Source organism: Phaethon lepturus, unplaced genomic scaffold (assembly GCF_000687285.1).
Source record: "Phaethon lepturus isolate BGI_N335 unplaced genomic scaffold, ASM68728v1 scaffold8261, whole genome shotgun sequence".
NCBI classification, from domain to species: domain Eukaryota; kingdom Metazoa; phylum Chordata; class Aves; order Phaethontiformes; family Phaethontidae; genus Phaethon; species Phaethon lepturus.
The window spans coordinates 9,398-22,681 of record NW_010519830.1 but is presented as its reverse complement, the minus strand read 5'-3'; the positions used below and the strand labels follow the sequence as shown (position 1 = coordinate 22,681).

Below are 13,284 nucleotides of genomic sequence, written 5' to 3'. Positions count from 1 at the left end.
TTTTTTCTCCCCCCCCCCCCCCCCCCAGTAGTGGGTAATAACAGTTTTCATTATTCAACAGTTGCCTACATATTTTGAGTGGACTTCTTGGGTTGCATTGTCTAGAGAAGTGATGCAAACCTGCATTTTGCACTAGGTGTTTCTTGCTCTGAGAGGGAAAACCTTTATCTCTGGGCTTGATGATGACAACTTTAAACAAAACTGCTGAGACGCAGAGTGCTCTCATACCTACTAAGCATAAAATTAGCATGAGGCATAATTTGCTAAAGACTGCTTGCTCTGAGCTTGGATTTGGAGAAATCATTTCTGCTTGCCTTTTTAATTTATAAAGAAAAAAAATTTCTAAATTTAAGAGGATGAAATTTCTTTCTCTCAGTTGAATTGCTTTAAAAAGGAGTCTTTGGGGACAGGTGCTAAAATCATCATGTAAGAACAGTATTAAGATGAGCCCTTCAGAATGGCAGCAGTGAGATCAAGGGCCTCAGGGAGAACCAGGGAGGAGCTGCTTGAGCTTTATACTTGCTAATTTTAAAGGCAGAGTAGGACAGTGATTCAGTGCTTGTATCATGAAGAAGGCAATAACTGTGATCAGCCAATTCTTTTAACCTGCAGGATGTTGCTACAAGCCACTTCGACTTTGGGGTTTTTTTTTTTACACAGAATTTCTTGTTGCCATCGCTTCAGTTTCAAATTGAGAAGCTCTTCTTGTGTAATGAAGCACATCCACAGTTTTCTGAGATAATGCAAAATGCTTATAGCTGGATTTTTAGCTGTCCAATCAATTGTATCATAGTGAGGAGGCTGAACTAGTCCAAACTGGAAAAGAGCTGCTGTTTCAGAAAGGTGGCTGTGAACAATGCAACGATTAAAATGGCCCTGTCTTGAGTCCTTGAAGTCCTTGAGCAGGGAACCTGTGGCGTGGCAAGATGGGCTACAGGGGCAAAGAGCTGCTTCCACTATCCCCGGGGACATAGTGATTTATTCTGTCACTACCAGATTTTTGTCATCCGGTGACGGCTGGCAGAGCAAGGCAAGGCAAAACTCGGGTCTGGCACTTTCGGCAGAAGCAGTAGTTTCTCTTTGTTATTCTACTTCTCCAACACACACTTCTTACCTAATTTTGCTTTCTCTTTTTCTTTTGAAAGCACATCAGACTCAGAAATAGCCCCAAGCACTGTAACTCACTTTCCTTCCAGCCCTCAGCAATAGAAAGCCCTAGTGCTGCCTCTCCAGGTTTGAAGGACCGCTGGAAGGGGATTTCCCTCCTAAAACTCCTCTGCAGCCCTTAGGAAGCAGGGGATATTCATGGTAGAAAAGAGTCCCTTTTATGGAATATTTTCTCTCCATCTGTAAAATTGCTAGAGGTGCAAAAGCGTTTTTGATGGTGGTCATGGAAAGCATACTTGGGTAGAAGGTTCCTGAGACACTGCAGTCTCACTCATTGCTTGCATGACCCTGCACAATGCTTTAATGCCTGTTAACTCTCCAGACTGATCTATTCCACGTAAGTTAGCTCAGCCTATTACACAGGGAAGAAAAATCTGCTGCTTCTGGAAGATTTTTGTGCAGGGTGGGGCTCAGGTGAGAAAGCAGTCAGCTTTCTCAAAGCATCTGTGAAGGGTGCCGTGGGGATGGGGCAGTTGTACAGCCTCCCACTCCGAGCGCCTAAGCTGCAGGTGCCTTAATGACCTCCAGATGAGTGGATTCTACCTCTGAGCACTGACCGCTTGTGGGCTGTGAGATTAGTAGGAACTTGATCTCCAGTAACTCACTGAGCAGTTCACACCTCGCTAGTTTTAAATAAAGATCAAAATTTGTAATCAAACACTCTGTGTTGGATGAGTAGATATGCAAACCCAGCTCCCTGGGAATCCTTATTTTGGGGTTCAGTGCACAACACTTGGGGATATTAATGGATTAGTTATAACTTTCTTTCTCCTTCGCTGCTTAGGACGAAACTATAGGTCAATGAAGAGTTGCTTAATTTATACACGAACGATTCCCCTGGAGCCTCTCCTTTATTTATTTCACACAGTACAATGCCGCCATTCACGTGAGGCTCCATTTGTGCTTGCTCCTGCTGTGCTTTTTTCTACTCATCAGACTTCTTTTCATTAAATAAGATTGTGGTCCAGGATAAGAATAAAATTTTCTTTAAGCTGCAGATGGATTTTACACGTGAATTCCAAACTGAGTGTTCTTCAGGCTCGTCTGCAAGCAGCACCACTCCAGAGGTATTCTTGGTGGAAAAAATTGTGGCTTTAAGAGGTTTTCCAGAAACTTTCTTAACTTGTGTTAGTTTAAATGGATCCTATCCCTTGTGCTAGCAAGGAGGAGAAAAGACCAAGGATGCCTCTGGTGAGGAGAAAAAGCCTCTTTCTTAGCCTTGAATGAAATGATGGGCTATGAACTGCACATGTGCCCAGATCTCTGTACCGAGAGGTAATTATTTTCCCTTTTTCATCCCCACTTTTAAGCCTATTTTCTCAGTGTTTAATACACCACAACAACTAAAAAATAGTTTTAATTTTTAATGGGTGGTAGCAATCATTGCCTGATGATAAAATTTTTTAAATTAGCTTAAATGCTGGTAATAAATTATCAGATCTCAATGTTGTTGAATGAAGGAATTAAAATAAATCTGAGAAAGGAATGTACAATACCAGATGAAACTTCCTTGCACTGGTATGTCTCAGAAAAAAAAGCCTGATGAATAATATGTTTTCAAAAAGAGGACTGGAATTCAAAAGACTTGCAGTGAGCTTTTGTCTCCTAACTTTGGCAACTGAGCAGTAGAACAGTTAAGCTGTAAGAGTTTGAGCTTCTTGGAATACACAGAACATGCAGTTCTGTTGGCTTCTAGCAATCAGACTTGAGTCAGCTGATGTTCCTTCTCTAAATGCTTTCACTGAGGGGAAAAAAAACAGTCAGACTATTAACAAGGAATTTAAAATCGTTGTGTTGTGGACTATAGATGTTTTTCACATTTCCAAAAAATTCAGGAAGGTGAAACTAATATCATGGGAAGAACCAGGAAAACCAGCACTGTCCCCTTTCCAGCTGTGTTTGCCACAGAGCTAGGCAGAAACAATTCATAATAAGGACTTAATTTTTCTTGGTCTTCTATCATTGACATTTTAATCAATTCCCTTGTGGGCAGCTTTTCTCAAAACTACCTGATATTTAACTTTAATTGTTTTTATTCCCTAGAGGCGCGCCTGGAATAAATGCTGTCTGTAGAGCTTTCTGATAGGTTTTCTGTGACTAAGTAACTTCTTTTGAGGAGGTACAGCATCTTGTTTACAAGAATGCCATTTGGCGGAGGAAGGAGCTGTCCAGATTTTCTTTAGATGTTACCAGCATTGACGACAAACGCAATGTAACAGTAAAATAACTTCTCCTTGCAGACACACTGACAGAGATTGGCACTGATAATGAGGATTTTCTTAACAGCCAAGAACTGAGGAGTAGTTATCTGAGCAGCTTTGTTCCTTGAAGTGTATTAAGTCACTGGGTATTGCTCAGTGTCACCGACCTGCCCTCCTTAGAAGCCTGCAGCAGAGAAAATATGTGCCTAGGCTAGTTAATGTTGTTGTTCAAATGCATATAAAAAATCCAAAGTGTCTAATGAAGGTTGAAAATGATGGATCAAGAAATGTTAGTATTAGTGTGTTTTGAGACTACTCACTTAACTTTTTTGAAATTCAAAATTATTATTAAAATGTTCTTTTTTTTTCCTGCTTGGTCAACAGGCGTGAAAACGTTAAGTTTTAAGACCCGTAAGTCAAACAAACATTGTGACCCGTCATACAGAACAGCAGGCACATCTGTTGGATACCAGAGCACTGGAAGAAGCCAAGTTCCTTGGTGGATTATTTGGTGCGGCCCACAGTGAAATCTCTGTATTGCTACTGGTGTACAGTCATGTTCAACCTTGCTCGCTGGAAATACAGAGAATTCTGCACTTTTTAAGTTTAGAGAATTGTACTCTTTTAAGACTACCTATAGGATAGTAGCAGCAAGTGAAGCTCCCAATGTAATTTCAGAAGCTTTCCTTTATGGATGCATTGTCCTTGTCTGCACTCCCCGCCCCCCACCAGGAGCTGTGAATTTAATCAATTATCAAGAACTTCTGTTTAGCTACAAAGTCAATAATGTTCATTCTGTATTGATTTGTATTCAACTAACATAAAAGGCTGAGGAACAGTGAGGGTTAGGTGATGATTATGGACAGAGAATATCAAGAGATTGTCTGTGATTTCAGGTCATAGAGTCTTTCAGCTTGAAGAAATTTCCAAAACTGGCAAAACTAAAGAAGAAGTATCTCATCTAAAAATTAACTTCTGGACTGCTGTTGTAATGGGCAGAGGGTGTCCAGTGTCCCTAGAGTGGGTCTCAGTCTTGCCAGTGTTACAGCTGTAAACTGCTTATCTGCTTTTCATCTGTGAAAGTGTACCTGCTATCTCTAGCAACAGGTATAAAAACACTTCTTTGCTGAGGGGACCCCATCAGTGAGGCTGATGTTAGCTTTAGTCCTAGAAAAAAAATAATTATTTCAGCAATGATCTTTGCAATAAAACCCAGTTCCCAGAGTCTCCCCTGCAAATGCATATATGGAGTAGTTCCTGCTCCACAGAGTGCTGACTTAAAAAATAAACAAATACCAGAGAAGGCAATAATGAAGACAAATTGAGTGGCATAGGCAGGGGCAAAGGGCAGTATAGTAATTCTGGGTTTACATCTTGCTTCATTACAGTTTGAAGGATTTTGGGGTGGGGAGTGGTCATGGCAGTCGGGGTTAAGTGGGAGGGTGAAAGACTGTTGAGATGAGAAAGGGTGGTAAAGGAGAGGGAAGGAAGGCTGTGGAAAGGAGAATTGGATTTTACTGGAGATCTGTGGGGAAATGTGGTCCTCATGGAGCCAGCAGTCCCCAAATAAGATGAGCTTTGTCTTCTCCCAAGTGTTTTCCTGAGCAAAAAGACCGTACTGGAAAGTGACACACACCAGTGTCTGTCCCTGGAAGCTTACTTCAGTCATTCAGCTGGGACATCCCCCAGGCACTTCTTAACTGATACCTGCAGTGACATTTACACATAATTTTAATGCCAGCCCGTTAATGACCCCTAATGACAAGCAAGGAGAGTCAAAGATCATCTTGAGAGGGCAGTGCTTCTGACATACCAAAGGCTTTCATCAGAGAGGTAATGGTGGGGAGGTTTAATTAGGGAAGAGGGACCACCTGTAGCTTTGTCTTGGTCCCAAAGCCCAAATATGACTAGCATGAGAGGGCTGAAGTGGAGGGCAAAGTTTCATGGTAAGTTTCAGATGTGCAGTTCACAGCCAGAATTACAGTAGGCCAGGGTTTTATTCTGAGTGGAGTAACAAGCAGTTGTGACTTTTTTTAAATAAAAGGCAAGATCAGATGAGTGAAAAGGAGCTAAATGGAAGAAAATAAATTCTAGCACACCCCATAAAGCATCTCTGGGAGAAGAGACCGAAGAATTGTCTTGGTTGCTTTTGACTTTCTCGTTTAAGATGTGGACTTCCCCAGGCAAAGGAATATTACACAACAGACAAATGCTGTGGTGGGGAAAGGGAAAAATATCTTTGTTGTAACCATTGCAGAGAAAGTATATGAAAATCCATTATTCTAGAGTGTAAGTGACTCCAAGCAAGATTTTCCATCATTGGGATTTATCTTCCCTTTTTGTTTCTTCATTGGTCATACAGCATCAGGAAACCGCAGTGGGGGAAGAAGAGCCATTGGCCAAGCTTTTGACATGTAAAGGCAATGCTGTACTGTTCACTGCACTTTGTCTGCCGATCTCTCACCCAAAAACTGCTCAGATCCAGTTTTGCTTCTGATCTGATGTATGCTTACCCCTACCCCACTGATTGCGCTCTACTTCTCTAAAGAGATTGTCATCAGTTGTGTGATCTTTTGCTTTGGTCAGTCTTACGCTGCCTTCATGTGTATTTAGACTTGAAATCTAAGGGAACACTTGGAGACAAAGCCAGTGCACTTGCCTTCACCCCCAGCCTGTGCAATCCATTTGAAGGCACATCCTCTTTAAAAGTGTGGCTGTTGTAAGCAAGAGTGAACCAGTTAGCAGAATGTTGTGCTCCGAAATAGCTCTTGTTGTGGTATCTACGGAAATGCCAGATTTTATACTAGGTAACAAACTGGCAAGGAGTCAAATTGTTGTGACTGGCCTTGGGGTGCTTATGTAAAGTTCTAGCTGTGAACTGACTTGTCTTGCTCAAAGGAAAAACATATAAAGCTTGTTTATAATATTTTCTTTCCCCTCCTTTCTTTTCTAACTTCTTGCAATCATAGGGCACACAGTTGATTTTCAGTGCTGCTAAGGAACTGGGGCACTTGTCAAAGTTGAAGGTATTGTTCTGCATGGCTTGTGTTAATGTCCGTGTGTGTAAGCATGGAAGTGTAGCAGTGCATAGCATGTCTTGTACTTCCAGTGGTTTGTTGCTGAATGCAATTGTAGAGAAATGTTTTAAAATGCATTATATGTACTTTGAAATGCATTCTGCTAACATTAGTATTGTGTTTAACTTAAATTTTATTGTCGCTTTAATCATCAAAGTAGTTTCTCTCTTCTGTAGATAGAGCAATTGGTTTGGTATATCAATTTAGAATGGAAAAAGTAGAGTTCTCAATATCTGGCAGGTTTCTCTGTATCCCCATGTATAAAGGGAGTCCCTTATGTCATCCTGATAATGAGGTATCAGTTGGAAAGATGATTGTGCTAACTATTGATGAATTATATGAACTGTTACAAAAATAACTGTTGCTTATGGAAGAGAGCCTGTGTCTGCAAATTCCTTCTGCGTGGGCTCTCTTTACAGGCAAGCTGGCATTTAGCATGAAGGCTATGTTGATGTGTTGTGACAGTGCATGACATGAGCATTACTAAATGCACGCCACCTCATCATAAGCCAATCAAGCATTAATTCACTGGTCACGACGGGAATGGTATGAAAAGAGTGATGCCTTACAACATTCAAATTGCAATCACATTGTGGTTTGACTTGTCCTACAAGACAAGTATTGTGCAAGAGGAGGTCTAAATCCGAAGTGTCACAGTGCACAAACTGTGCTGCAAAGAAGACAGAGCTGAATGTGAACTCTGTCTCGGAGGGTGATTGGAGGAGTCTTCCCACAGCAAAGGGCATTCTCCTGCATGATTAAGTGCAATTTCATCATGCATTTGTTTTTCCCCATAATTCTTTTTGCCTTGTGCACTTATTACGGCTGTCTTTATACGATTATCTATTTCCCTTGCCCTGCAGTCACATTTTACGTATGCATTTGTGAGCCAGGACAGTACACAATTCATTTAAGGTTGTGCTTATCAACAATCCTGATAAGTGATCTGGACATGCAGGTGTGTCACCAGATGCACAGGCTTTTCTCCAGCTGCATTTTGACACTGTTACATAGGAGTTCACAGTGGCATAACATCAACCTTCAGGTGTGGTTCCCCAGGGGAATAGCTGTCACTTGTGCTGGGGGAAGGTCCTGTGCACTCCCACAGCCAGGCTGCTCTCACCAGTGACGTGGTGGCTCCTGAGGATTGCACTACTTTTGCTTACAGTGCTCTGTGTCATGTCCATCAGAGAAATGGGGAGAGAGGAGCTTTGTAGCCTGCAAATGTGACTCCCATTTCCTGTGAGTATCCCCTTCCACTTTCAAAAACATTAGCAAGAACCCAGCATTTGGAGGAAGAGAAGCCATCCCTACCTTCTACACGCACTTCTGGTGTCAAAGGGGAAGAGCTTTGGATTTGCTCCGTTTCTCCTCCCAGGTCACAAGGACAAGTTTGTGCACAGACAACTGCAAGTTCCTTGCAGCTTGCTTGCGTTCTTGGGCATAGCCAGTGACATTCACTGTTATGTTTTACTACTTCCATATTTTCTCATGACTGGAATTTCTTAATATGTACAAGGTGCCTTTTGCCAGGAACGAGTTGGAAACTTTGGGGTTTCCATTTGCACTGGTCAGATGAAGGCCGTCCCTCAGCAGCAGTCTGTCTTCAGTTACTGTAAAATTTAATTTTGGTTACTCTGGACTGCATTTTTAGAAATGCACATAATCATGTAAATCAGGCAAGCTCTGGTGTGTGTTCAAGCCTTTATTTGCCTACCAACGTATAGGCCTACAGCAGTACAGGCACACAGGATTTTATATGTGGTAAGAGAGCTGTACACAAGTGTGAAAGCACTCTACTACCTGGATTCTGGAGACCTTTAGTTCAGATGGTGTGAACCAACGTTGCATCCAAAAATTTCCAGGAGGGTAAAGGTGTTACAAGAGTGTAAATTGGGTCTGAGTAAGCATCATGGATTTTTTTTTTTGTCCTTTTGTTTTTGCAGGTACATAAAAGCTAACAGGGAAGGCATGAGTAAATGGCTCTTCAGAGCCCCTCTCCTATGAATTTTGCAGTTCCACTAAAAGCCTGGGAAAATTATGGCATGGATTTTAAGTCTTATTTTTCTTTAAATAGAAGAAGGGAAATAGAGCCCTAGTGAATCCAATAACTTAGCTGAAAACTGAGACTGACAGACGTGACAAGCACAGGCTCTCATCCCGATGACAAATCAATTTCACAGGGTATTTTTAAATGCTCAGAAAACCAACCATAAACCTGGCACCTTGGTGCCATGTATCTGCCTCCCATTTATTATCAAACTTTCTGCTTGGTTTGCTTAATAGCCAGCAGCTGGAGCAGGGAGCAGCAGCCTTGGCTCCTTTGCACTGCCTCCAGGGTAACCAGCCGACCTCTCAGTGCAGAGGTTCTTCTCAGACTACCTGTGGAGACCACAAGGATGAGTCTGAAAGACCAGGAAAGGATTTTATTTTCTTATTATTGTTTTTTTTTACTACTACTGCTTGAAGCTGCATAATTATTTGATGTAAATATTAGTGGCTTGCTCCTGGCTGGCAATCTGGGAAGTGCAGGGTAGTACTCTGTGCAATCCTTTATGGGAACAGTGTGGGATTTGCAGAGGGCAGGTACACAGGGGAGCAACAGTCGTGAGCTCCTCTGTGTGTAGGTGCAAGCATTACCAGACCAGTCACTGGGTTATTTTTACCTAATGTTGAAGTAAACGGCACTGGGAAGCTCTCTTAGAAAACAGTGATGTGTTGCTGTGCATTGACAGCATGGGCACGGGTGGGGTGACCGCCTCGGAGTGGGGCTGAATGAGCTCTTCAGGTGTTCAAGAGAAGAATGCTGACCACCTGGTTTCTGTCACAGTGTGGGGTCTCTGGCAGGCAGACCTACAAAGTCATTTCAACAGACATGAAAGTCATTCTTCCTCGGGGACACAGCTACCCGGACTAAGTTGGCCTCTCCTATGAACGTGGCCTTGAGCTCTGGCTGATTGTGCACTTAATCTGACTGTCAGACAGAGAAAAGAATGTTTCACCCTCTGTGTACTGAAGTGTGAAGCCACATCATCTTCAATTGAATACTCCCAACTCATGAAGAAGAGGGAGGAGAGCTGTTGCTCCCCTGAGGACAGCTTGTCACAACAGAAGATACCTTGCAGCTTACAGAGTACTGTGCGGCTACACATAGGTCCCCAGACCAGGAGCATCCTGTGGGGGGGAAAGGGGCAAGTTGAGACGTATCTCTAGTACTCGAGAAAGCGTGGTGCAAACTTGCCTGAGGTACTGCTGACTTGAGAGGCACCTTCTGTACAGTGCAAGGCAGCACTGTGCGAAGGGGATGTTAGATGTCTGTAAGAAGTGCTGCAAAAGCCTAGCACTGCACCTAGGCTGCAGCGAGGCCCGTCTGCATCAGGATTGTGGTGGATAATGAACGGGAGCAGCACCCTCGGGCAACGTGAAGAATCGCCAGGCTGCAAGATAGCCAGCAGGTTTATCAGTGTGAAACACACACAGGATGCCACACACTAGGCATGCTTTACTCAAAGACAATTTAGTAGCCATGTCTCCTGGAAAGTCTCTTATCAGAGGCTATGACAGGTTTAAGTAGGGATAAGTAGCCTTTGCCTGGTTTGCATGCATCTTTTTCATGAATGCTTCAGCACCCAGGCCACAGTCAGCTGGCCCAACCCTCCAGCAGCTCAAAGAGTTAGAATTTGGGTGTGTGCAAAGCTTTGACTCCTAAAATGTACTGTTTTCCCTTGAGACTTAGTCTAAGTAAGCATCAGAGAGAAAGCTTAGTGAAATACCAAAGGATGGCACATCCTTGTAGTCAGGCAGAAGTCTAACACAAGTATGCTCCCGGGGCAGGAAAGGGAATCCCATCCTAAGGGATTCCTGGGTCTTTGCTATTAGAGATGACGGGTTTTAATGGGAACAAATTCTTTTAGCAAAAGTATTTTCTAGAACATGTTGCTTGCTTGTTTGTTTTTCTTCCTCTACACCAATGATACAATGAATTACTGATGTTTGCAGATGAAAGAATTAAAAAAATCCACAGGCAGCATATAACAACTTTTGCCCAATGTCTCGTTCTCAGAATTCCTTGATTTAGGTGGTGGTTTGAGAGTTTTGTTGTGGCTGCACTAGAATGACAGGGGTAGTAAGCGGACTCCTGTTTGGGTTTCCTGAGACAAACTGTGATTTTTAGATTGCCACTGTCCAGTTCCTTTCCTTATTTCTCTCTTTTTGCCTGCAAGAAACGGAGAAAGTGGATTTATTTTCAAGTTAAGCTGTAATAAGTTACTCTGGGAGACTCCATTAAGTGTTACTTAAACAGCTGAATTAATGCTGTGGCCACATAATCACAACATGAATCCAGAGAAAGTGATGACACTGGGGACTCCTTTCCCTTCAGTCTCTGACAGCATACTCATGTCGAATATAATGGTTGTTTGCAGGATCATATGGTGAGAGAAGAAACTAGGAGTCTCACTCCAAAGCAGTGTGCTGTTTTGGATCTGGCACTGGATACGATCAAAGTGAGTGATTCCGTTTCTGTCTCTGTCATTCCCTTGCTCCATCCCTAAATACTATTTGGGAGGATAGTGCCTGTACCAGTTCAGGAGATGGCAGGAGTCTGTCGCTGCTGTTACAGCAATAAAGGCACTGAGTGAGCGATACTGCCATGTCTGTGTAAACCTGAATAGGCTCAGGTGACTGGCATGTGCTGGAAGCCAGCATGTTTATATTTAAGTGCTTTGGAAGAGGAAAGCCATAAGCAGTTGGTAATCGGTTGGTCTAAGAGCTGGATTTCCAGCACAGAAGCTGTTTTGTGATTTTTTTTTTCCAGCTCTTTCCCATCCGCACACACAATAGCATGTCAATGTTGGTTGCTGGTTGCAATTCTTCCTAAGTATTTTTCCTGTTTCTTTTTACTCTTAGCAATATTTCCATGCTGGTGGGAATGGTCTGAAGAAAACCTTCTTGGAGAAGAGTCCAGACCTGCAGTCACTTCGATACGCTCTCTCTCTTTACACTCAGACCACAGACACTCTCATCAAAACCTTTGTCCAGACCCAGACAGCTCAGGGTAAGATTCTTTTGTGTTGTTGGCAAAGTTAAATGGAGCTATCTGCTCTGTTCATAACTGCTGCTGGCTACTGCCAGTTTGTAGAGTGCTTTTGGCAGTAACGCTTCTGGAAACATGACAGTTCAGAGCTTTTGAAACTGGGAAGGAAGGGAAGGAGGTTATTTCCCACTCAACTACATTTTGAGAGAGCAGAAATATGTGAAACTGCCTGGAAATAAAGCCTGGGGTGTTTGTGGTCATCTTTTCTGCAATCCTTACTTAACAGTCACGTTTCATGAATTAATGTGGGTGGGTGATTTAAGTGAAATACGAAGCTATTGTACTGAGACTTACATGGTGATGTGAGAGACCGTTTCAGCAAGACACCACCAGAGAAACTAGTTCATCCCTGTGTCACAGGCCAGCTGCCAGCAGCCCGTGTAGCCCTGGCTAGGGCTGATTGACAGCAGTGTGATGAGTCACGGAGCTACATGCTGCCTGTAAAGGGGAAAGTCTCTTAGGAGAGCAGTGAAAACACTGTTTTGTCTGTAGCCAGTACAGGATATGTGCGAGCTAAATGATTACAAATCACTACAACATATCAGTAAGCTGCTGGAATGGGTCACTGGAGTTCTTTGGTAGCTCTCTGGGAAGGCATGATAGTGGTGCTATTTCGTTGATTTGGAAGGGGTAAACAATTAATTGTCTTTCTCCTTCATTGCTTTCATGTAAACATCTCCAGATTGTTGTTCAGAATAATTTGGTCTCTAGTCAGAGAGCTTCACTGGCTGACTATGAATCTCACTAATCTCAGGAAGAGGGGACAGATGCTATTAGAAGTTAGGTCAAAGCTGAAACTGATGTTTTAAGTTTTCAGGCTATTTAAATACAAGCCTCGGCACTGGGCCACTTCACCTTAGCAGCAAAAGTCATACAACTCCATGGAAGTGTCTTTCTGCCATCTTTTGGCTTGGGGTCCTTTTTCCCTTAATCCTTCCAAGCCTATGAGAGCTGGTGACCCCACAGACTGTACTAACTCTGTCAGCATACTGTCACACCGAGCCCTGAAATCAAGGGGAAAACACTCCCTGGCCAGCATACTTTTCCCTTGTGTGCAAATGAGACTGCTTGATACTGGCATTCCCCAACCAGTGGAGAAAGTACTGAGAATTCTTGAGCAAAAGAAGGTTTGTTTTTAAAGTGAAAAGCTGAGTGTAGTTTTGGGGGACTGAATCATCTCTGCCTTTAACAGCAAGATACATTCTTCCTTGGGTTGAAACATACTACATTAAAACACTGAAGTTAACTAGAGTCAGTACCTGCATTTGAGAGAATGGTTCTGTAGCTGTGTCCTAGCAGAGCAACGATGACATCCAGTGGCCAGACAGGTCAAAGACTGATACGTCCCCAAGGAACTCCAGGAACTTGGCTGTTGCTGTTAGAGTTACACAAAACACTTTTTAAGGGGGAACTTGTGTGTGCACAGTGTGTTTTCAGTCTTTGCTGTTCTATGCCGAGTGTTTCCCATTTTATATTCAGACCATGAATTGAAGCTTTTTATGAAGTTTTTTATGTGGATCCTATTATGTTGTCACAATGAGCCAACATATGAGGATGTGTGCAGCACTGCTGTTCTACACTCCATGCTACAGTCAGGAGTGTTTAAAAGTAGAGGAAGAAGATGCTCCGTTGAAGTTGCAAAGTGGCAAATTCAAAGCTGATATGAGGAAGCAGCTTCATGCAAAGCATGATCTGACTATAAAATTCCAGTGTGGGCAAGTGTTTAGCAGATATACAAAGATAA

General features: G+C 42.8%; 1 protein-coding gene across 1 annotated transcript in view; it reads left to right on the top strand.

The window, feature by feature from the left end:
• LOC104628546 (protein unc-13 homolog B) overlaps positions 1-13,284 on the top strand; it is a 76,655-nt gene that overhangs the window by 56,497 nt on the left and 6,874 nt on the right. The window contains exons 21-23 of the mRNA XM_010297172.1: positions 6,338-6,394; positions 10,870-10,950; positions 11,354-11,501. Coding sequence (XP_010295474.1) covers positions 6,338-6,394; positions 10,870-10,950; positions 11,354-11,501 — 286 coding nt within the window. The remainder of the gene's footprint in view (positions 1-6,337; positions 6,395-10,869; positions 10,951-11,353; positions 11,502-13,284) is intronic.